This window comes from Cyprinus carpio, chromosome A20 (genome assembly GCF_018340385.1).
Source record: "Cyprinus carpio isolate SPL01 chromosome A20, ASM1834038v1, whole genome shotgun sequence".
NCBI classification, from domain to species: Eukaryota; Metazoa; Chordata; class Actinopteri; order Cypriniformes; family Cyprinidae; genus Cyprinus; species Cyprinus carpio.
The window spans coordinates 17,585,660-17,611,460 of NC_056591.1; the positions used below are offsets into that span (position 1 = coordinate 17,585,660).

At 39.4% G+C, this 25,801-nt stretch overlaps 1 protein-coding gene across 5 annotated transcripts in view; it reads left to right on the forward strand.

The window, feature by feature from the left end:
- Nucleotides 1–25,426, forward strand: part of LOC109091749 (sex comb on midleg-like protein 4) — a 30,195-nt gene extending 4,769 nt beyond the window's left edge. Inside the window, exons 1-9 of one of the 5 annotated variants that reach the window (XM_042777905.1) lie at nucleotides 1,060–1,198; nucleotides 8,543–8,612; nucleotides 8,949–9,175; nucleotides 10,576–10,702; nucleotides 14,136–14,336; nucleotides 15,002–15,202; nucleotides 21,373–21,579; nucleotides 22,675–22,820; nucleotides 23,944–25,426. In XM_042777905.1, coding sequence (XP_042633839.1) covers nucleotides 8,591–8,612; nucleotides 8,949–9,175; nucleotides 10,576–10,702; nucleotides 14,136–14,336; nucleotides 15,002–15,202; nucleotides 21,373–21,579; nucleotides 22,675–22,820; nucleotides 23,944–24,069 — 1,257 coding nt within the window. In that variant the 5' untranslated portion in view covers nucleotides 1,060–1,198; nucleotides 8,543–8,590 and the 3' untranslated portion in view covers nucleotides 24,070–25,426. Of the gene's footprint in view, nucleotides 1–960; nucleotides 1,199–6,541; nucleotides 6,697–8,542; nucleotides 8,613–8,948; nucleotides 9,176–10,575; nucleotides 10,703–14,135; nucleotides 14,337–15,001; nucleotides 15,203–21,372; nucleotides 21,580–22,674; nucleotides 22,821–23,943 lie in introns of those variants that run through there. The other 4 variants (XM_042777903.1, XM_042777901.1, XM_042777902.1 and 1 more) reach the window with 4 other exon arrangements.
- The last annotated feature ends 375 nt before the right edge of the window (nucleotides 25,427–25,801 follow it).

Genomic DNA, 25,801 nt, shown 5'->3' on the forward strand with positions numbered 1-25,801 from the left:
ACATGCTTGGATTGATCAATTTGAAGTCCACAGTTGCCTGTTGTGGTGGTGTGTGTGTGTGTGTGTGTGTGTGTGTGTGTGTGCGTGCGTGCGTGTGTGTGATGTCCTGACCATTTTGGGTCATCTTAACTTTGAAGATGCATTGCATCACCACTCGGTTGAATAACAAGCATGCCTACTCAGTGGGTGGGTCAGGAATGGCTGCCAAGACCTTTGCCAAACAAAGCACTTGGACTGATCTTTAATTGTGACAAAGATGCCTGAGAAACTCTAATGCAATGACTCCTTCAATACCCTGATCTAGGGTCAATGAAAACATCCCTTCCACTTCAAAAGGTACTTACTTACTAGCTTTTATGTGTGAAACTGGAATTCTAGTGTGTATTTCAAGCTGCTGGAATTTGTTACCAGAGTCCAAATGCTTTATTCGGATAAAGCTGTGTTTCACTACCTAACACATTTGTCTATAAGGACTATTTTAACCAGAAATACAAAGATTAATCAATCATAGACTGAATAGCTATTAAATTTCACAATTTTTTTGCTTGCCATTGTGAACATCCATTCAGGTCACTGTCCAAGCCGCCTTAATGTATCTATTGAAGCTTGATGTTGAAAGTTTCTTGGCAGTGTTATTTAGTATCATTGATATACTATTTTGTTAATATTTTGAACCTACTTTCTGGGGGGAAAATAGTTAAAATGTAATATACCTGTAGTTAGAACAGTAAGAATTTATTGTTTCAATTGCAAATCTTGAAATATTTGTGAATACTGATCTTTAAATTCTCAGTCTTTATACAATACATTTTAGAATTGATTTCAGTTCTTTGTTTCAGTCTGATATTAGGCTACTTGTTACCTTAAAAGAAATAGTATATGTCCCTCAGAGATGATAGCTGAGAACTGTATGATGCACACTGGTCTAATGTTCTTGATATGTGTGTTTGTGTCTCCCAGTGTAATGTTTTGGTCGATGTGTGAGTCGCTGTGGGAATGAGACTGCGTGGCAGGGATTTGGAGGATTCCACTGTCTCCTGGATACCAAGCGTCCTGGGTGTGCAGAGCGTCAGGCTCCGCCTTCGCCTTGATCGCCGTGACGACAGGGGGAGGGGTCTCTGGCAGCTGGTTGACCTGGGAGAGGAAGTGCAGAGTGGGCGTCGGATACGAGATAGGACACCTCCTACTTGTTCTCAAAGTAAGACATTAATTCATGTTAACTGCAGTTCAACAGCTGAGTTCACAAACACATAAACCATGCTTGTTCCTAAATTTCCAAGGTGTTGTTTGAAATTCTAAGAGCTTTATGTGGATGGTTAGGTGTTATATTAGCGTTTTTGATGCTGTTTCCTCACTTCCTGTTCATGAATTGAAAAAGGTCAGATCTATAGACGGTGTATAAAATGTTATTTTTGCATACAGAGACCTGTTTGTATAATACTCAGGGTTTTATCATAATTAAGAGGGATTTAGATGGTTCTCCAGCTGGTTAAAAGGACCTGCAAATATATGAGTATAGAATAATTGGGCACAAGAGGGAAAAATACAGTTTTAGAGAGGATAAGATGAAAGACAGAAAGAATGAGAAGATCTTCTGTTCATTACACTGGACCCTGGGATTCTGCACTGCTTGGTTTAAAAAAGATTAATGGAGATTAATTTGCGCCATGTTTAATTATTGCAGTCCCTATTCTTACACTGTATGTGAAGAAAGGCAGATGTTCCTTCCCGTTTTATTTAGTTTTTTTGCATGTTTTTATATATAGGTATATAGGACTGACTGTACTTTTATTACACATATTTTACAGAAATTATACACTCATTTTTGGTGCTATTTTTTACATTTTGATCAAATGGTGTTCAGTATCAGGTTTCCCTGGTCTGTTGCTATGGCAGCGTGCATTAATGAAGTAAATAACTTCTTGCCCTTGTTTGCGAGGGGTAACACATCAATTTAGTTTTTTTCTTTTCTTCACAAAACCTCTCCTCTATGCTATGTGTTGGCTGGAGTTGCTTGCTTTTTTTTCTTTTGTTATTTTGGTTTGAGTTAGTAGATTTGTATGTGTGTTTGTGCACATTGTATTGCAAATTTTGTGCATGTGTGCAATCAGTGGGAATGTTTTGGATATAATTTCAAGTCAATGGCTGCAAGCAATTCCGAGCATGTGACGTTAAAATCCAGAAAATTGATGATCATTCTCTGTTTAGTTCACCTAGACCTTTTGTTCCAGTCAAAGCAGCATTTTGTTGGCATGTCAAATATGTATTTTAACACAATGTGAACATTTATAAAATGCTAGTTGAACAATTTGCTTTGAATTCGGTTATGCTTAAAGTCTGAATGCACTGAAGTATTCAGATGCATTAATGATCAATACTGTAAATAATGATAGGAAATCATTTGTTTCAAATGATGCTTTCTTTAAATTGCATTTATCTAACTCCACATGCCGTTGTTTTTTTTTTTTTATTATTATTAAAAAAAAAAAATTCCAAAACCTTTTAAACTAAGGTATTGGAACATGCTTCAGGCTTTTGTCAATCTTCCTCTCCTTCTCTTTCATTTGCATAGACACATGCATGAACTCACACAGGCACACACACACACACACACACACACACACAGTAGTTGTCCCTCATCTGCAGTGTTAATGGGTTTGAGATGACTGAGTTGCCACTAAAGATGAATCCATGACTTTAATTAACTTTTGATTTATTGGCTTCTGTATTCCAGGCATAATTAGAAATTAAATATAGCAATCAGCTGGATGGGTGAATGGTGCCCAGCTCTGCGTCAGCTGTCTAAATGTAAATGTCTAAATGTGCAGTGTCCAGCGAGACACTCGTGAATATCCTCTCTCTGGGTTATATATTTTATATTCTATGCTTTTGTATTCTAAACAATTTTTATGTGAATACTTTGTGTCAGGCTTGCTGGGTTTCTAGCACAGTTTCCATGAGTTTGCTCTTTGTTTGTGGTTTGCGTCCTCTTAGTGGCCAGTAAAGCTGCTCCCTAGAAACCACTGTCTCTCAGCCATGGGAGCGGATGTGATTTCTGTGATAGCAGCTAGTGCTCTGCCAACAAGATTTTTTACAAGTCCCAAAGATAACCTTTCTTTCTTTCTTTCTTTCTTTCTTTCTTTCTTTCTTTCTTTCTTTCTTTCTTTCTTTCTTTCTTTCTTTCTTTCTTTCTTTCTTTCTTTCTTTCTTTTATTTTTGCATTGGCAAGTGCTGTTGTCATAGCACCCCTCGAAGATTATTGATCTTGACCCATTTGATTTTGTGTGTCTACGTCTATTGTAGTTTGAACTTGCTGGTGCTGCTGTTTCTGTGTTCACGTGATCAATCATCCATTTGTTGCGTTCAAAGCATGTGGCTCTTTGTTGTAAAGGGACTGTGGGTAAATAGAAATATATGTAAATATTGAAAAAAAGTTATTTTGGTACTGTTTGTTGCATTAATTTCTTATTTTAGAACATTTAATGCAATTTAATTAAAGATACACATCTTAACTACATTTTACACATTTTATATTATTGTAATATTATGATTTATGCATTTGGCAGTATAGTGTCTTATTTTCATTTTATATATATATATATATATATATATATATATATATTATATATATATATATATATATATATATATATATATATATATATATATATATATATATATATATATATATAGCCTTTTTTTTTATTCCACTGCAAATTTTGGCATGATGATGTTGAACTTGAACTGTTTTATTTCAGTTATGTTTGTTTGTTTGTTTGTTTGTTTGTTTGTGTGTATGAATACAGATTTATGTGTGTGTGTGGTTAGACTGGAAAGACAACTGGCTTGACCTTCAGTTGATCTGGAAGCAGTTTATCACATGCAAGTATCCAAGTGGGAGGTCAAGGACAGGTCCGTTTGATAGATGCTGTGTAAAGAAGTGTGTGTGTGTGTGTGTGTGTGTATGTGTGTGTGTGCTTTGTGATGTAAACAGGAAAGTGTACTTTTCTTGTGCGTGTAGTCTTCCTGTAGAAGCAAAGTCCTAATATAGAAGGGGCCAAAAGGTAATTTATTGCCTCACTGCCCAATGGCTTAAACTTTTCATATAAAGACTTTTCCTGAATCTTATTTCACTGTCCAGCTTACATAGTGGTTAATCTTTATCTTGTGTATCTAACAACATCATCCTGGATAGAGCAAGTCAGCAGATGCTGTCTGTACACTCGCCAACAAGTGATAATGTGAGTGTGTGTGGTTGGCATGAGCCAGTGCCCCCCCCTCCCCAAACACACACTCCACCAACTCAGGGAGTGCTACACATTCCCAGCGTTCTTCTGAGGGGGGTCGGAAAAGAAGGAGGAAGCTTCTTTCACTCTGTACAGTGCTAGGATTTAGTCTTTCAGAGCAATGATGAGATTATCCCCAAGTTCAACCACAACTCTTTCGGTTCAGGACGAGAATGGGGGGCTTTATCCAAATGCACCTTGTGAAATCATCTGCTTGGGTTTGTCTGGTTGAATGAATGTATATGTGCTCTATGGTTTGTGAAGCTACCTTATCAGTTTCCAAATGACAAGTGACTAGCACCACCACTGATGAGTTAAAGGAATAGTCTATTAAACACAAAAGAAGATATTTTGAAGAATGTTGGTAACCAAACAGTTAACGGTAGCCACTGACTTCTATAGTATTTTTTTTTTTCCATACTATGGAAGTCAATAGCTACCGTCAGTCGTTACATACACTACTTGATGGTGAGTAAATGATGACAGAATTTTCATTATTGGGTGAACTATCCCTTTAATGTTAAAGCAAAGTGAAAACTGATGAAACTAATGTGCCTTATTATGACTTAGTGCTCAGAAGCAGTCATGCAGTGCCGATATGTGCTTTTGGTTCAGTGTTTGTGTTGTTGATAATAGACGAGTTCAGTATTTGCTCCGGTTTGCCTTTAGGGTTCAGGCTGGCGATTTGTTCTTGTTCAGCCTGTTGATTTAAACCTCCACGGAGAATCTGCAAAGTTTTGGTTTCTTTTTTATTTATTAAATTTATAGTATATTAATTATTTCATATAGACCTATATGTCCAAAAAGGAAATAGAACAAAATGTGTAATAAAAAACTGTTTACATCAATAGACGACTTCAGTATTTGCTTCAGTTTGCCTTTCTATTTATTGTGCCCTATATATGAGTTTTTGGAGTTTTCCTGGATTTTATTTTGCTGTTTGGGGTAATAAAATCATAGTGTTTCTGTTATTTAAATCTATATGACATAAATATGTCAGTGCACATTAAACAGTTTGTAGTATTCTACTTATCAAAACTATAAAGTAGTGGTGGGCCTTCTGTGATTCGCAATAAAGAAACTGAATTTTAATAAAAGAGGGACAGCAAATCATATTAAATTAGATAATACACTAATCATTCAGAGACATTCTTAAAATTATTCAGATATAATCTTTACACACATCAGTTAAAATATTGTTCTTCAAGCTTCCAAGTAGTTTCAGCCTATGTGATTACATTGATTACAAGTTAGGGTGTTTAAATATGGAGTTTGAAGTCCTTTGTATGAAATTTACCTTATAAGAATAGTGCTTTCAAGAGCTGGAGACAGGCAATTATTAATGTATTTGCCCTTAAAAAGTAAACAAATATTTTATATTATTAATTCTTAACTGTCAAGTGTCATTAAATTATATAATGCAACCCTGTTTGAAATATTACAGCTGTTTGTTGTAAAAAGTATACTTATTGCCAAAATAAATAGAGGTATAATAAAGGTAATTATATAAATATAAATAAAGGTATAATTCATACTTTTTACTATTTACAGTAAAAATATGTTATTTTTTAAAATTACAATTATAATATAAATTATAAGCTAATGTTTTTTACCTTAAGGTAACTAACAGTTAACCAATTAACAGCTTTATTTGTACATTATTTCTTTATTTATTTGCGATGTACTGTAGTTGCATTGCAGGGTTACAGTGTTCATCATGTCTGCAGAATTGTTTACATCATTTAAACACGGGAAAGAACTCGAAATCGGTTTCATGCCCACATTATGTGAGCAAACGCATGCATATTTCATGTGTCTCACTACATCTTGGCTGGCGATTTGTTCTAGTTCAGCCTGTAGATTTAAACCTGCAGGGAGAATCTGCAAATTTCGTTTAACGCATTGAAAATGTTGTTATTAATATTTAATAAAGTTTTTCGTTTTTTTTTTTTAAAAATACAATTCTTTATTTATTACATTTATAGAATATGAATTATTATATATAGGCCTATGTCCAAAAAGGAAATCGAACAAAATGTGCAATAAAAAAAGGAGTAGTATTTTTCAAATCAACTAGCCTAAAAAAAATTCAGGCCATCAGATTCTGGCAGTGGGCATAGCGTTTTGGGAGTCTTGGCTGCTCTAAAAGCTGTTGTAGTGTAAATTATTCCGCAGGCTTTGCATCATGATAAGCATATGACTGTGGCAAAGGGAGGATGTTAGGCGCCTAGTTGCCATGACGACAGAAAGGGGACGACGTAGCTACTGCGGAGCGCGCGGTGGTATCGAGCTGAGGGCTGGCGGGGGTTTAGAAGCGGCCGGTCTGTGAAGCGACAGAGGCACGGAAGCGGGCTTGATACGCTATTGTCGACATTGCTGATAACGACTCCGCTCCAGCGCTGAGTGGTCGGTGAGTGTTCATACATTGAAAATGTGTTTAGGTGCCTCTGATTTCGCGGTGAGATTAGGAGATAAGGAAGGAAGACCTCGCGCAATTCAACACTGCTCGTAAACATGAACACGCGCATGTGGAACGGTGCTCTATTTCTGACGCTTGTGTTTTTAATGGCGCGGTCTCTCTCTCAGACTGCTTGCTAGACGTTTTACCAGGCTCCGGTTTTCTGTCATTGGAATTAGAATAAAATCATGCAGCTGTGGGGAAAAACCACTGTGAGTAAGAAATAGATTAATGTTATTACGCATGGCCTGGTTGATGCATGGGAGAGAGAGAGCGCACGCAGGTGAGCGGAAATAATAATGTTTAGAAAGTGCCTATGAAAATAATTTGGAATTAGGGTCATCCCTATCTGTCTTGTAAATAAATAGTAATAACTAAATTAGACGAGTCCTTTATATTTAGTTCATGTTTTGGCATAATATACCCACATCACATGGCATGTGTTACTTGATGTTTTGTGCAGACAACTTTTTGCATTCTTACTATTTGTCATTTAGTCTCATGAATGTTTATCTGAAAAAGCAGAAAAGTAGATTCATGTCATTTTGTAATATCACAGCTGAGCTTCAAACTGTCTATTGTCTGTGCAGACTAAAGTGAATGCACTTCACAGATTGCATGGCATATTTACAACCCATCCTTTAAAAAACTGAATATGAAAGTAGTGTGTTCTGTGTCAGTCACAGAATCAATACAAATAATTAGAAGGTAGCATAATAATAAAAATTGCCAATAATTATCTCAATTTTATTATTATTATTATTATTGTTATTATTACTTTAATTGTAGCCATGAGCTTGTGATTTAAATCATAATATGCATTACTAATTTATTTGCCCAAGAAATCATAATTAAATAATTAAATCCTAAAATTCCACCTTAAAAGGTCCCGGTTCAACAGAGTTCCAGGGAATACTTAAAGAGTAAGGATGAGGAGAGGAGGAAAGCAGGGGAAGCCGTCTGTCAGAGTCGATCCTGAGGCCAGGCGCCACAGCTGGAGGGGGAGGGGATGAGAGTGAATGAGGACTGGGGGAGGGGACTGGCTGACTGAGGGAGAGAGTTGGGAGAGAGGAGGATAGTGAAGATGCTTTTATGTGGCTCAGTGTCTGTTTCTTCCACAGTCTGCACAGTGTAGGCCACCTCACAGCTTCACCATCAAGCTTTTGTTCTTCAAATAATTCATACAAGCCCAGTTTCATATGTGTTGGGGTATGCTATTTACACAATAAATATGATTGCAATATGTAATTATGGTCTGTTTGTTATATTTTTGAGCATTGTTTCTATTTATTTTATTTTTATTTTTTTAAATTGGACAGTGTTGCTATACAGTAGTACTAAGTACTCCTTTCGTGTTTGTTTCACTGTGATGTTTCCAGGAACAGCTGCTAGTTTGCAGGTTGCACTAGAGGTTGCAGTGTTTGGGCTGTGGTCATGTTTTTAGGTTGAACTTCTTGTGTTTTCAGTTTTGCAATCTCAAAATGAGTATGTTAAAGCATTGACTGTTGTTTTAATTTAAACTGTTTTGGTTTGGGTTGGTTTGATGTTTGTTTTCTGTGTATTAAGTGAGAGGGAAATTCCAGGGTTCCCACGGTCATAGAAAACCTGGAAATATCAGGGAATCTTAAAACTGTGATTTCTAGGCCTGGAAAAGGAAAATCCTAAAACATAATTGATGATTTATTATCTTTTCATAAACACTATTTTTATTTAAACATTTCTTTAGTTCTGCTCAGTTCTAAATTTTCATCAGCTAAAATTGCTACATTGTTTATTTTATATATTTTTTTTCTTTCAGATTACTAAAATTATCCAGTAATCACGAATGACTGACGAATGAAAAATCATGGAAATGCATTGGTCAAAAGGTGTGGGAACCCAAAATTTCATACTGACTACCTACATTTCTGTGTATGCGTTTTGGTTGGTGGTGTATTGAGTTTTATCATGAATTTATGGTTGGGTAATAAAAAGTTGCTCTTTATATCTTATAATAATCCAATTATTCAAATAATAGACAAGTGTACTCCTTATACAATTCAAAGTATTTGTAAAGTAAAATCCACATCACATGATGCAGAATCACAGTACATGTAACAATTTTTTACTTTAAATCAAGAAAAACATGCAAACTATTGTATTAAAAATGAATTAATATCAATTTAAATAGTTTAACATTCTGACATTGTGTTTTTCTCTCTCAGGTCTGATGAGTATTCCTGCTGCTGCATCAGTTCAGTCAGGGGGTGGAGAGATGCAATCACCTGGGGCTATTAGCCCCTCCTTCCTCCCGCCCCCAAGTGGAAAAGTTCCAGGTCGCAAGAGGGGTCGCCCACCCCTAAAGAGGCACCCGGAATATCAGAGTCGCTACCCAGAATCCTTCCCACCCATTAAAGTGCCTAAGAAGAGAGGCAGGAAGCCTGGCTTTAAGGTCAGTAAATATCAGAGTGTTTGTGTGTCTGTTTAAAAATGCGCATACATGTGTAGGCCACAGAGATAAGGCCTTTTTACTGTTCAGACGTGTCTGCCAAATGCATAAATGTCATCAAGTGGTGCATTTGAATGGTGCGTGTGTAACACTTATGATGGTTTAGCTAGAGGATCAGAGTAATGCTTTGTAGGTAGGCCCATCTGATGTTGACTCTACAAGAGAAGGAGGTGATAGGGTGGTTGTTCTTTGACTGATGTATCTGCAGTCTGCTGCTGAGTTATTTTTAGCCGTGTGCCTGAGCACAAGCCTCATAATGTCGCTGCTGCTGATTTAAAGAGCAACACGCTACCACAATGTGTGTGCATGTTAGCAGATTTGCAGTAGACACAGTGGAAACACACTCTTGTTTAACCTAAACCTGATGGTTATTGCTATTTATAGCAGTGTTAGGGACAGTTTATTTTCCATAACTTATATTTTACGCCATTTTACAATTGCTTATTGGGGTTATTTCCTGCCTTACACATATTTTACACATATTGTGTAAAAAGGGGTTTAAATTGGGATTTTGGACATGGGGAACCCTAAAATCTGGTGGTGATTCTGGTGCCCTGGGCAAGATATGGTCCAGTCTTATGTATTTACTTATTTACTTATGAGTTTATGTATCACTTATTTTTATGGTTAGGACAATACAAATGTTTTTAAAAAAAGTGTAAATAAAAATATTTTACTGCCTGTATAGAAGTATGATGATAATAATAGTAATAATAATATGATAACATTAATTCTACACTGGGATGCTTTTTATTTTTTTTATTTTTCTTTTGTTAATATACGTGTTTTATATTTATTTATATATATATATATATATATATATATATATATATATATATATATATATATATATATATATATGTATGTATGTATGTATGTATGTATGTATGTATATATATATATATATATATATATATATATATATATATATATATATATATATGTATATATATATATATATATATATATATATTATATATATATATATATGTATATATATATATATATGTATATGTATATGTATGTATATATGTATATGTATATGTATGTATATATGTATATGTATATGTATGTATATATGTATATGTGTATATATATATATATATATATATATATGTAGTATATATATATATATATATATATGTATATATATATATATATATGTATATTATATATATATATATATATGTGTGAGTGTGTGTATATATATGTATTTGTGTGTGTGTGTGTGTGTGTGTGTGTGTGTGTGTGTTTATAAATATCAAAATATGATTAAATAAAATATTTTTATTACTATTATTAATAGTAAACTTAATGTTTTGTTGTTGTTGTTTTTTTCATAGTTGAAGTCTCGCTTGATGACACCCCTGGCCATCTCTCCTCCCAGCAGCACCCCGGAGCCAGACATGAGCTCAATCCCCCAGGACGCTGCTACTATCCCCCACTCAGCCACCCCACAGGTCCTCACAGGTAACAAACACACACAAACTTATGCAGTGTTGCCATGCCAATCCCAGAAACTAGTAACCAGCTCTTACTATTAAGGGAATAATAAAATGTGAGCATTAGAGGAATCACTGTTCTCAGAGGAGTCACATTATGACTCAGTGCCATCTCATTCTCTTTTTAGTGGCCTGTAGGGACTGTAACTCTACCCATGTATCTGTTATGATAACTGTTATTTTATCAAGATGATATGATGGGATGTGTGTCTCAGCGGGTGAGAGAAGACCACCATCACTGTCTTATTTTCATCCAGCTCAGATATTTTTCCTTATTTAGGACAACAATATCTATTACAATTAAACTATGAGGATATATTGCCTCTTTTGTTTAATTTGTATTACCTATCTGACCTAATCTAGTCTTATAGAAAGTTCTTTACAATAAGCTGCTCCTTTTGAATTTATTGATGAAATGTATTTCCATTGTATACTCTACAGTCAAAACTTTAAAGAGGTCTATAAGATTTTCAAATAGTTTTGAAAGAGGTCTCTTAGGCTTACCAAAGCTTATTTAAAAATATATATATTATTATAATTTATATTATATTATATATTATAATATATTTTCTAATTTACAATGTATTTTATTCCTGTGAGGCAAAGCTGATTTTTCAGCCATTACTCAAATCTTCAGTGTCACATGGTCCTTCAGAAATCATTATAGTATGCTCATTTGATGCTCAAGAAACATTTCTTATTATTATCAATGCTGAACACAGTTTTTCTGCCTAGTATTTTTTTGTTAAAACCATATTTTTGAAGAATTCTTTGAAAATTGCAAAAGAACAGTATTTATTTGAATTAGAAATCTTTTGTAACAATGTAACTTCTGTCCTTTTTTGATTAATTTAATGCATTCTTAAAAAAAAAAAAAAAAAAAGACTTGAAAGTTTTGTCCAGAAAAATATATTTATCTAAATATATAATCAACATTAGCTGTTGATCCATGCAACTAAATATTAAGCATTCAAATATTGTTGTGCCAGATGTGATAAGACTTTAATCCATTGATCTGTCAATCTAAACTCAGTCTGCATGAATGTAGCCAGTAATGATTTCATACAGCACAGGCACACTCAATCTTTGATGTCAGGACCCAGTGGTCTACACGGGCTGCCCATCCAATTGGCAATAACATCCATCACTAGAAGGAGAGGAGACAGAGAGAAAAGAGTAGTTACATCTCTTATTTTAAAGGTTAATAGGGTTAATGTCAAGGGACATTATTGAGGGACCTGACTGCTCCTGCCTTAGAGGCATTATCATCCAATTTATCTCCTTATTGCAGTGGAGAGATCAATTCTGTTCTGCTACATTGTTTTTTTTATTGGAATAAAAAATCTTAGTATTTTAAAAAATATGAGTTTAGAATCAATTCACTTGCTAACTACAGCAGGTGTGATTTAAATTCTGGCTTTTAACATTAGTGGGGACTGCATCTCAATGCACCTGTCTGGTTCTCTACTACCACGCTGTTCTAGGTCTACTTTAAACATGAGAAGATGTGACGGTACGGCTGAACTCAATCCTGAGTTCGAGTTCTCAAAGCTTAATCCCTTTGCTGTAGGGAGCAGTTGCCGAACAAGAGGCTTTTGTCTGCCCACCAGGTTTCTAGACTTTAATTCTTTGTGCAGCGGAAATGTCACGCTCTCTTTTGGTCGCTTTCATATATTTAAAAAAACCATGTTAATTTTATCCATATTCATGCTAATGCTTTCATATGTGTGACATCGGCATATAGCATAGCATAGCATATTGTCTTTAATTTTTGAAGAAAGAAATTTTGCAAAACATCTCGATGCTCACAAATCTGTGTTCCAATATGTGTATAATCTGTGGGTGATGTCTGTCTGGGGGTCACCAAGGGACTTGTTGCTGCTGCTTGTGGACCTTGACCTTGATGACCTGAGGTCATTGTTAATGGCTTTTGTGCTTGAAAATGTGTTGAATTATATTGCCTTTCCTGAGTGTGCTAAATTTAAACCGTCTGTAAGACTACATGTCTGGCATGTCAATAATCTTGCTATCAGTTATCTATTTTAAGACTTTGTGTGGTGCATATCAGTCCTCCCACACTCAATATTCATTGACTTTATCCTGTTACACATTCTCAAAATCCAGCACAGGCTACTTCTTGCGATTATTTTAACCCATAAGGGGCACGGGGAGTGTGTGTGTGTCTGACTCCTGGTCATGGTGCTTCTAGATGACAGACGACGGAGGAAATCCCTAAGCATGGCAATCTGTCAGATTAAAGCGTCCGCTTGCTCCAGACGAGCGAGGGAAGTCAGTGGGGACAGATTGTGTGGGAGGAAACGGGAGGGGGTGCGAGTGATTGGTGGATTCCTACACAGGCTGCTTTCTCTCTCTTTCTGGCTCTCTTTTTATTTCTGTTTTATTCCTGTGATAATGCATGCAAAACCTATTGTTTTTGTTAAGATGAATCGCTCATGCTTGTATTTTTCCTTGTTTGTAAGTCACTTGAGATAAATAAATACATGGAAATGGAAATGTTTCCTATTGAGGGGGGTTGGTTTTATTTAGGGTAATCAAAAATGTATTGCCTCTGTTGGCTCATAAAACTGCAGATGATTTTTAGGTGTGATTTACAGTGTGTGATATAATTTAAAGACATTACTTTAACAAAAATAGCAGGATATATTTTTATTATTCTTTGTATTTCTAAGAATTGGTATGAGGTTAAAAACGTCTGTGTAGAGAGAGTATTTTAATTATATATTTAAAATTTCTCCTTTGCCACCCACCCTTTCTTAAATTCTTTTCTCTTAGGTCCCATGTTAAGGACGTGATATCTTGAGTCTTTCTTATATGAAATGCAGTTCTCCTTTCCTGACCTCTGGAAATGATCTATAAATGTGGTCTCAAATATTTGAAGATTCCTTGACATATTTGTGTCTAAGGATTTAAAAGTAAAATCTCAGACGTGGACTGTGTGCCAATATTTTGATGTATTTGTGTTGTACAATTACATGTAGACATTGTCTTTATAGATCATGGATTGATTTTGGATTATTGTGGTGACATGTTGTTTGTGCTATTCATTTGCTGTGCTTTTTAAGATATGTATTATTACAGTTAAACAAACACTTAAGCATACTCATTTTCAAAACTCTCAAAAGCAAGATCAACTAATTACCCTCCATAGCATTGCAATAATCTATGGTATTGAACTTTACTTTTTTTTGTTTCTCTAATCAGACAATGGCTTGAACGTGAACTGATAAAAATATATGGCAATATATATATGGCACTACAGCAGTTTTATATCATATATTTATGCAAATATTGCTAATTCTATAGTTTAGTGTTAAAATCTTTCTTTCTTTCTTTCTTTTTCTGTCTCCATCTCTAAAATCTCTCTCTCCATGTTATTCCAGTGTGTATCTATGTGAATAAGCATGTGAACACGGGTCCTAACCTGGACAGGCAGAAGGTACTGCAGCTGCCCGATCACCTGGGTCCTGCCAGGCCCTCTGTGGTGCTGCAGCAGGCGGTACAGGGCTGCATCGACAGCGCGTTTCAGCAGAAAGCCGTCTTCACCCTGCTTACCGAGGGCTACGGAGGAGAAAAGATCTCAGGTTAATTTGCATGCGAAACACAAATGTGTGCCTCCGTTCTAATTATCATTCTGCATTCTGATGTTCATCCTTTGTAGGCACTGTTTAAAAGCTTTGGGTCAGACAGAAAAAAAAAAAAAAAAAGAAATTAATTCTTATGTTCTGCAATGAATTGCAGATGCATTAAATTGATTGAAAGTGATAGCATTACATAATGTTATGTTACAAAAGTCTCTCTCAAAAATGTATCTCAAATAAATACTTTCTATTCATCAAAAAATCAAGAAAAAAGCAAAAAATAAATTGTTTGCTTTTTTAATTGTTTTTATTGAACAGTATATATATTTAAAAAAAAATTTAGCCTTGGTGAGCATTCATTTCAAAAACAATTTGTACAACTTTAATTAGTAGAAACGTGATTGACAGGTATATTGGTATTAATCTGTCAATATTTGGCCATTATGAGATTATCATCAGCTAATAACTACGCCCACTTGAAAGATTATCAGATAATATTACCATCATCTTTAGTAATTGATATTCCACAATTTCAGTTTTCACGCTTTAGTGAATATATTTATTTATAAAGACACTGTAAAATAAAGTCTTACTGTATGTGTATTAACACAATTTCCAACAATGTTCAATTTACTTGAAATTCAGCACTCTTTGTTTCTCTTCCTCAGCAACCTTTGACGGTAAGCAGCATTTGTTGAGTTTGCCAGTGGTCAACAGCGTGGGTTACGTCCTCCGCTTCCTCAAGAAGTTGTGCCGAAGCCTGTTGTGTGAGAACCTCTTCAGTGACCAGCCCATCGCCCCTTCATCGTCTCCCTCCTCTTCTTCCTCATTCCACCCTGAAAAGCACTCAGACGGACAGCTCAAGTCAAGTGCGTGCTCATCATGCTTTTATGTGACCTGTGTTCTTCTACCCTTTCATACCCCTTTTCTTCAATACTTTAATAGAGCTGTATTTACATCTACTGTATCCCTATGCAATGTGCAGAGTAGAAATTAGGTTTTGTGTATTAGACTGTTTTTGTCTCATTTTGTTTTTGGATGTTTTGTAATTTGCCTAATTTGATTGGATCTGCCCTCTTTTCTGTTGCTGTTCAATTTGCCCTTCGGAAAATGCAGAGGAGGCCTTTAGTGCAGGCTGAGCTATTTAAGTGGCAGTGAAAGGTTGAGTGCCTCTGTGAGTGGCCTGTGGTTTGAGTGTTTGAATTCTGTTGGCTCCATGTAACCCTGGTTCCTCGAAGGAACGAGACGCTGCGTCGGTGACGCGTTGGGGAACGCCTCTAGCGTGACGTCTCTGAATCACGTGTGTAATCAGTCCAATGGATGGGCGAGACGTCATAGGCGGGTGACGTCATAGACCAGGAAGCATAAAAGCACGAGCGGCGAAGCCGGTATCCAGCCTCAAGGATGAAGCAAGCGCCGGCCAGAGATGCCGGAAGTGTGGCACTGCGACGCAGCGTCTCGTTCCTTCGAGGAACCAGGGTTACATACGTAACCTTAGACGTTCCTCTTCAGGAACTCGAGCTGCGTCGGTGACGCTTTGGGGAACGAGAATGCCCACGCCGCCAGACTTACAAATCTCTGCCTAGTGTGGGAAACTGCACAGCTAAAGCAAGAGAAGGAGTCAGGACCCTGACAGTAATCGGGACAACCCGTCCAATGGCCAAACTTCAGAGGAGTGAGACTTGACCCCCAAGAGAGGGGAGATCAGAGGACTCGAGGCTTCAGGATAGCATCCTAATCCACCGCTTAGCCTAAGCTTCTACTGGCCGGAGGCCTTAGCCTCAGCGCACCGCAGAGGAAACGTGTAACCAGAGGGTGTCTGCCCACTGACTGGCCACCGAGAGGGGCGCGGTAGGTCGCAATGGCCGCCACGTAGACCTTCAGGGTGGAGTGGGTCAACCCTGCGGAGAGAAGGGCCTGCAGGAACTCCAGCACTGTACCAACCGGGCAGTTAACTGGGTCGAGCTGGCGGTTTTCCGCACCAAGAAGTGAAAACTTCCACTTCAAGACATACAGTTTCCTCATTGAGGGAGCTCTGGATTGGAAAACAGTCTCAACAACCTCGGTTGAGAGACCGGAAGCTAAGAGTTGTGCCTCCTCAGAGACCACACCTCCAGCCTCTAAGCTCCATGCGGGGGCGCACCCTCCGCCTGCGAGAGGAGATCTCTCCTGACGGGAACCTCCCAAGGAGTGCCGTCAAAAAGAGAAATCAGGCCATACCCGGCCCGGCCAGAACGGGGCTACTAACAGCAGCCGGACTCCGTCCCAGCGCACTCTCTCCAGAACTCCCGGGAGCAGAGCAATCGGGGGAAAACGTACAGATAAAGCCTCGGTCACATCTGTACCATGACGTCCAGCCCCAGTGGAGCTGGATGAGTCAGAGGAAGCCAGAGGGGACAGTGCAATGTCTCTCGAGTTGCAAACAGATCCACCCGAGTCTGGCCAACTTATGAAATTGTGCTTATTATACTTATTGTTAATTTGTCTTTGACCGGGCTTCATAAATTGTGTCGACAGGATGTCTGTTCCCAAGTTAGATGCCCAGGAATGTGGACTGCTCTCAGCAAGAGGAGATCGTCCTGGGACCACACAAGGATCTGGTACACTAGTTTGTACAAACGGTGTGAGCGCAGACCTCCTTGGTGGTTGATGTAAGAGACCACCGCTGTGTTGTCGGTGCGCACCAACACATGATGATCTCTCAGGTCCAGGAGCTCGAAGCACGGCCAGCATCTCCAGGCAGTTCATATGCCATGTCGGATGGCGACCACTCCACAGACCGCGGGCAGGGTGGCCACTCATGACCGCACCCCAGCCGGTGAGGGACGCGTCCGTCGCTAGCATCACGCGGCGACGAGGAGCTCCCAGCACCGGGCCCTGAGACAAGAACCAAGGCTTTCTCCACATGTCCAAGGCACGTTGGCACCGCCGCGTGACCTTTAGCATGCGAAGTGGGTTTCCCCTCGGGGAGAATCCCTTGGTCTTGAGCCACCTCTGTAGGGATCTCATGTACAGCAGGCCAATAGTATTCACGTTGGACGCAGCTGCCATCAGACCCAGCAATCTCCGAGACTGCTTGACAGAGAGTGACCGGCCTTCTCTCACTCTCACGACTGGAGTGAGGATCGACTCGATCCGAGCAGGTGACATACGTGCCTGCATCGTGGTCCAATCCCACACCACGCCCAGATAAGTGGTTCTCTGTACTGGAGAATGCACACTTTTCTTGGCGTCAAGTCTTAACCCCAGCTCTTTCATGTGAGCGAGAACGACATCTCGATGCCGAACCGCCAACCGCTCTGAACGAGCTAATATCAACCAATCTTCGATGTGGTTGAGTTGTGAAAGCGTGGGGTGAGAGTGCAAGGCCAGAGGAAGAACCGTATTGGTAGGCTTTTGCCCCCAAAAGCAAACCTCAGGAACTTCCAATGAGGAAGGATGGAGAAGTGCAACTTATGATAGATCGTGACACACCAGTCCTCGGACTTGGTCTGTGCAAGCGTACTGAACTTCAGTCCCCTGACTGAGCGGTTCAAAAATGCAGATCTAAAATAGGACGCAACACCTCATCCTTCCTCGGAACAGTGAAGTACCGGCTGTAGGACCCGGACTCTGCAATGGGAGGAGGGACCATCCTCAATGGCCTCCGTCCTCGGAGAGTGTCTACTTCTGTTCCATTACCAGAGCCTGCTCGGGGCCCACCAAGGTGGAAAGGTCCCCATTGAATTGAGGCGGAAGAGAACCGAACTGGATTCTGTGGCCTCTCACTACAGTGTGTAGGACCCACTGAGACACATTTGGCAGTAGTTTTCACGCTGCCAAATAGTCTACTAAGGGAATCAGCTTCTCGAGACTGATCTCTGGTGTCATCAGAGCAATTAGCTCAGTGCCCTGAAGCAGCACACCGGCAGGGGACGGCCGAACTAGCTACTCTGGAAAGTTCCATGGAGGTTGCGAGCCTCTTAGCACCACTACGTTTCCGGGGCGGTAACTGAGAGAAGCGCTCGCCGGAGACCGCTGCGCCCTGGAACACCGGCAGGGTTGGCAGATCGATCTCCTGAGGGCACTGAGGAGAGACGGGCACCGTGTAATGCGGTGTATACCGCTCTTCCCCAGAGGGGCCTGCCCTCTGAGGTCCTGAGCCACAGCATCAGGACTCTCATAGCTGAAGTCTCCTAAAACGACGGTCCTCAGACCCACGTCGTCTGCTAGGAAGACTAGACCAGATCCTGCTCGGGGCAGGACCCCATGAAGTACACTTGGCAGGGACTCCCATACTGCCATGTGACCTCGTAGGGGAACCAGTCTCGCGAGACTGGCCTCTGGTGCTCTTAGAGCCACTAGCTCGGTGCCCTGAAGTGGCGGACCGGCAGGGGACGACCGTACTAGCTGCTCTAGGGACCTCCGTAGAGATCGCGAGCCTCTTAGCACCGCTACGTTTCCGGGCGGTAACTGAGAGAAGCGCTTACCGGAGACCACTGTGCCCTGGAACACCGGCAGGGTTGGCAGACTGATCTCCTGAAGGCACTGAGGAGAGATGGGCACCGTGTAATGCGGTGTACACCGCTCTTCCCCAGAGGGAGCTGGCCCTCAAAAAGTCCTAAGCCTTATGCATCAGGACGTTATGACGAAGGCTCTCCAGCGAAAATGACGGTCCGCAGAACCGCTTTCCACTAGAAGCCTTCTGCCTGAGAGCGCCACTCTAACTCTAGCATCAGCGGAGTACAAGAAGTGACACCCCCCGGCGCGAGGGGCTGGAACACAGTAGGGTTGGGACTGCTCCGCCCAGCAGCCCCTGACCGCCTCAACCTCCTCAGAGGAAGAGAGGTAAACAGTGTTCTCACTCGAGAAATTACAATCCAGGGGCCCCTGTACATCTAACTGTCATAGTCAGATAAATATTTCAATTTATTCCTCAGAATTAAATGTAGTCAATAACCAGACGAGAAAACATGGTCTGGAAAAATTCACATCAAACGAAACCAAGAAATATACACGTTGCCTCGGCAGCGCGCTCCTGGTTTTTATTTAGTAAAAATTTTTTTTTTTTTTTTTTTTTTTTTTTTTTTTTTTTTTTTTTTTGCACTCAGTCACACAAACAACATCAATCTCCCAGAGAAAGATGAATGCTGCAGCGAGCTCCGCATCAGAGGGGGAAGAAACCGCAGCGCGGGCTTCCAAACCTCGAGAACGAGCTCTAGATCTAGTGAACACGGGTGGAGATAGGACGAGCCGTCTCCAACCCGTTAGCCAGATCATGTGCGATTCCCGTGATCTCGGTCGCCGCCGTGCCTCAGCAGCAGCGGGACCGCAACCGCGAGATCGCACGCACGGACACACTCCTCGGAGCATGCCCGGCGAGAGCAGCGAGAAAAGCATGCAGCAGCGAGCTCTGCCTCAGAGGGGGAAGAAACCGCAGCGCGGGCTTCCAAACCTCGAGAATGAGCTCTAGATCTAGTGAACACGGGTGGGGATAGGACGAGCCGTCTCCAACCCGTTCGTCTGATGATGTGTGATTTGCGTTATCTGGGTTGTCGGTGTGCATCGTGAGTAGGGGGAGGGAAATCGAGAGATAGATCGCATGGGCACAATCTTCTGGGAGTGTGCGGCGAGAGCGGAGCGCTTAACAGCGAGAAAAGCACAATCAGCCCCCCGAGAGCCGACTGCGCGAGCTCCACTCCTCATTAAAGCTGCTCATTATAATATCAGAATAATATGCTTGCTTGTGTAACTGATGCTTGTGCAACTGGCGAGCTCATCGACGCCTTTCACATCAATCTCCTCAGAGAAAGACAGGAAGAGCGTCGCGCCCTCTCACCGGGGAGAAAGTACCGCAAACGCGGGCTTCCGAAACTCTGAGAGCGGGCGCCGGATCTGGTGGTTAAGGAAGAAGATAGGGACTTGCCCGTCTACATTCCTTCCAGCGGATCCGAAAGCGAAACCCGCGAGCGCAACCACCGCTCCGCCTCGGCGAAAGCGGGGCTGGCACTGCGAAAAACGACAGTGAAGGCTCCCTCCTCAAAGAGAGCCTTCTGAGAGTGAAGCAAAATGCTCGCATCGCAGCCGTCAACTCCCTCGAGAGCTGATTCTGCGTGCTTCACTCTCAAGAAGACAACACACAAACTGTGTGTCCCTACCCCTTTTTTTCTTTGCGGGCAGGGAAAACACAGAGCCTGAACGCTGCCTGCTCTCGCCCAAGACTTCTCTTGATTGAAGTCTTTGGCAAAAGGAGCTTATCAGTGGACAAACAACACTAAATAAGACTCACAAACAGATAGCAACTGACACACATACAGAGCGCTTGCTGAAGACAGAAGGCTGGATACCGGCTTCGCCGCTCGTGCTTTTATGCTTCCTGGTCTATGACGTCACCCGCCTATGACGGCTCGCCCATCCATCGGACTGATTACACACGTGATTCAGAGACGTCACGCTAGAGGCGTTCCCCAAAGCGTCACCGACGCAGCTCGAGTTCCTGCTGTACGTTTTCTGCAGAAAGCTGTTTGCTGCAGCAGAAACCGCTGTTTATCCCATAATTTATCTTACACAAACTAAATTAAAAAATGCTGCGATTACATAAAAAAAATACTATATATTTATATATATATATGGTAATTCTTTCTTTAATTTTTTACATTTAAATTATTATATATTTTACTATAATTTTATGTATTTATTGAACAACCTGTCATTTTTTTTATTTCATGTTTTGAAAACCTTAAGTCCACAAATATTTTTAGTCAGACATGTTTATTTGGTGAAGAATTTGTCAGACTGATTTAAACTCATAACTGTGCATTTATGCGATTCATTAAAAGCTTCACTTTTTTATGAATCAGACTGCACTAGTCATTCTGTATGTTTGCTTTTGAGTGAAGAATGACATAGAAAGATGCATTCACTGTGTACTGTATGTATATAATTTGGTTTGGAGTAATCCATGCAGACCAATCTGCACTCAAGAAAGCAATAATTAGCCTGAGCCAAATGAAGCCTTTACATGCATTATTTTCCCTAAATTGCATTTCTTTTTGTGCAGCAGATTCAATGGTGGATGATTACCATGGTGATTCAATGAACCCTAAGCGGTATTCTGTTGACCCCAGCGACTCTGCCTACGGTGCCATGTCCTCACCGTACACTGCGAGTAAACCTGCTTACGGTTTTCGTTCTGGTACCACCTACTCTGGAGGTGTGTGCAGGCAGGCAGCCAGTCCCAGCACATTCCCAGAAGGAAACAGAAGTGGTAAGAAAGACAAAATGTCCACTTATTCACAGAAGCAGAAGAAGTCTTTCTGCACTACTTTAAAACCATGTTTTTAGACGAGAAGGTATTCACTGTATGTTAAAAGAAACAAAGAGAAAATCGAAACACTCTATACTAAATGGTATATACGGTACTAATGGTTCACAACAAAGGAGCCGGTGTCCAATATGGGGCCTCAGCAAACTTTCAAGGAGCCCTTAAGATGAGTGACGAGTGGAGCTCAAGCTTAGTTCAGGCAGACAACGGCATGACAGCCAGCATCAGTTGACACTCAGCTGATTGTAATTTCTCTTACTACAATTAAATAAGATATACAAGTTCATCCCTGCTCACCCTTGCCTTAGTGTGTGGCACAGACATGCGCTTATCCTCCCCCATCCCCAACTTCTCCTTATACAAGCACATGATTATTTAGCGTCTTGTCCACGGAAATCATCTATCAGCTAATCGTTGCTTTATCTTGTCTAGTCTCATTTACAGACCTGTATCAGTTCTGCATGAATTTTATAACTCTTGCATATTAATAAATATAAATTCTGGTAATTGCATTAGGCTTCAGGGGTTTCAAACCTCAGTGAGGTTTACTTTTGGACAGCTCAGAGTGGTCCTGACCCAACTAAAAATAAGTTTCTTATTGTAAATCTTTATATTTATTTATTTATTTTGTCTTAGAAGAACCTGGATTCCCACATTCTTCAAAAACTGGATATAAGAGGAATTCTCATTTTAAAAGAGTGATTTCTAGAGCAGAAAATGTTTTTTGTAATTGTGCCAAGCTGTAAAATATTTTGTTAGGTAGTAACTGAGTGATACATTAAAAAATCTTTATCCTTAATCCTCATACAGTAAATCACAAACCAATTGAAAAGTCATGTGGTATTTGAAAATTGTTGTGGACAATGGGGGGACTTGTAATCAAAAAGTTTGCAAACCACTGGTATATACTGATTGTCAACCGACTTTTCAGTATTTTTACCCACAGTTTGAATTTATCTGTCCAAAATTTGATGGCTATTTGTGTGCAACCAAGAATAAAATCCTTGCCATCTGTTATACTGATTTATCTCTATCTAGCCTACAGTCCATCCCCAGAAGGAGGGGAGGCAAAGCCCCCATCCAGTAAGGATCCCTCCAGGTGGAGTGTGGATGAGGTGGTGTGGTTTATCAAGGATGCAGACCCTCAAGCACTGGGCCCTCACGTGGATCTCTTCAGAAAACATGTGAGTTTGATTGACACATTTATTTACTTGTGGCAAACAAACACCATGTGTTGAACATGTAGTCAGATAAGAAATCCCTGTGTAGGTAACGTTCGTACAGTTTCAAGTTAGAAAACCCTGGATTTGATCAACTCTGTTTCACAACAATTAAGCTTCACAAAATTGTTGAAATTACCACCTGAGCTGTATGTTACATAAAAAAAAGACTTCAAATCTTGTAAATTGCTTATTTAGACCAGAACAAAAACAAATTATAATTTAACACTATCCAATGAAATTTAATATACTCTTTCAACCAGAGCTGTACACTTAGCCAAATTGAAATTGGAATTGTAATAAGGCCTTGTGCCTTATTAAAGTAGGAAAGGTTGTGATTTAAATAAATGTGGAAATGTGTCCATCTCAGTAGGTGTTCTGGGTAAGATGGTCGTGTGTGAATTGTAATTGGAAAGCACTGCAGGTTCACTTTAGCTTTACATTTACATAATTCACACCATGTTTGCTACAAGTGAAGAAATAGAGGGAGAGATGATTATTATTATCCAGGTGCAGTTCAAGTCAGATTATTTGAGTAAAGTGGAGTGAAATCATTATATAATTATGTTGGCTTGACAAAGTAACTTAGAGCTTGGAAGCCATGACCACCAAACTCAGATCAGATGCAACATGCTATCATCAAGCTAAAATGTGCTAGCAGCTTGTTAAAACACTATCAATGTGCAAAACATGCGAGCAGTGTGTTACAACATCCTAAAAAGATGCTAACATTTTGCTAAATCATGTTAAAATTTTATTAACTGACTTTGTGTATATAACTTTCAAACTTTATAGCTTTTAAAAGTTATTTTAAACTAGACTTTGTCAAGTCAGCAATAGAATTTGTCTTCAGACTTGTACCATTACTGCTTCACTGTAAAGTTCTTCAAAGTTTGTTTCAAAGTCTCTGCTTCCACTCTGCACCACTCACAAAACTCTGTTTCTGTTATTGCAGTATTTGTTAAAATCATTGTCATTTTTGGGCCAGATTTTATACAGATCTTTACTAGCTTTATTGAAACCCCTCCCCACTTGTTTCATGTGTACAGTAAGCATTCTGTTGTGGAAATTGTGATTACTTCTTCAGGAGATTGATGGGGATGCTCTTCTTCTCTTGAAGAGTGACATGATCATGAAGTACCTGGGACTTAAACTGGGCCCGGCTCTCAAGCTCTGCTACCACATTGACAAGCTAAAACAGAATAAGTTCTGACCTGTCTCTGCACCCTACAAACACACACAGATGGATTCACTCACAGTATTTACTGACTCACTCTCATTTGTTGTAGTACAGGACGTTTTTGTCTCCTCTTTTCTGGTCATTTAAGGACAAGCACCAGACCTTTTTTTTTTTTTTTTTACTTGTGTGGTTTGTCTGCCTGTATATTGGGACATTTCACTGACCAGAACATTTCCTTGTTCTAATTTTAAGTGTACAAGTGTTTTATTGATTACTTGATACCTTGATACTGCTCGAATCAAATGGCAAGTCATCTCAGCTGCTTTCTGGGATTTGGGTTATTTGTCCTCAAGCCAGAGTTATGCAGATGAGTTATAAGTGTACATCATGCTTCTTCAAATGGACGGTGTAACAAAGGTATTAGGCCACAGACAAACTCACTCCCATTTTTACAGAGCCATGGACTCTGTCTAAATCCCTGTGAACTTCAGCCACCTGCTGGTGAAGTGGAGTCACTGCAACTCTGTGACATTTACTACTATTCTAACCAGGAACCATTCAGCTTTTTCAGCTACTTCAGAGGCTGCTAATCTGGGAGATCAGTAACAAACAGAATTCAGCATTGTGCTCTTAACTGAACAAATACAGTACCGCACAGTTTTGGTAGGGTACAACTATGAACAGTTACACTTTCAACCAGCAAATAACAGGCACAAATGTAACCCTACTCACCAGTGGACTATTCACATCGTCTTTGGAAAGCCTCCTTGGCAGTGTAAGTCAGAACTAAACAGGATACACTACAAGGCAATTACTGCTACAGTAAAAATAGTGCATTACAAACATAGTAATGTGTACCAGGTGCTGTTTCTCAACCAGCAAGTCAAGTTTAACTAAACAATTATAATGGTACAGTACTTTATATATCATACTGTGGACCAAATACACTGATAGGTCTCATTAGTCCCAACATTTCTTGTTTTCCCTCTTTTTAGAGCAGAGGCCTCATATTGAAAAGCTGCTCTGATACTACACAAAAGTCAACTTATGTCAACAAAATATGTACTGCTTTACATTGATGTTCAGTTCATTCAATACACTGGTATCATGAACTAACAATGAACTATACTTTTACAGCATTTATTAATCTAGGTTTACCATAATTTCTACATATACTACTGTTCAAATTTTGGGGTCAGTAAGAAAGAAAATATTTTTTTTTAACCAAGGATGCACTTAATTGATCGAAACTGACAGTAAATACATGATTTCTAAAAAAATAATAAGTAGTACAATTAGTGATAATAACAAGAAATGTTTCTAAAGCACCAAATCAGCATATTAGAATGATTTCTGAAGGATCAAGTGACACTGAGGACTGGAGTAATGATTGCTGAAAATTAATAATGTATCATGAACAAATATAAATGAACAGTGCACAAAAGTATATTTATAAATTACCATTAATGTGGATTAATAAATGATGTAAAAATGTTCATTGTTAGTTCACATACCTAATGCATTAACAAATGTGAACAAATTGAACTTTATTGTAGAGATGCAACAAAATGTGTACAACATGTTTCAACCCATTTTTTAAGTTCTGTAATATTTTGGCTGTGGGTTAGAATTTTCTTTCTACATACAGTAGATATGTGAATGGAAATGTGTGAACGAGTCATTTTAGTCTCCTAAGGCATTTCAGGAAATTAATATTATTATTTTTATATTATGTATTTTTTTTTATTTTGCAAAAATGCCATTC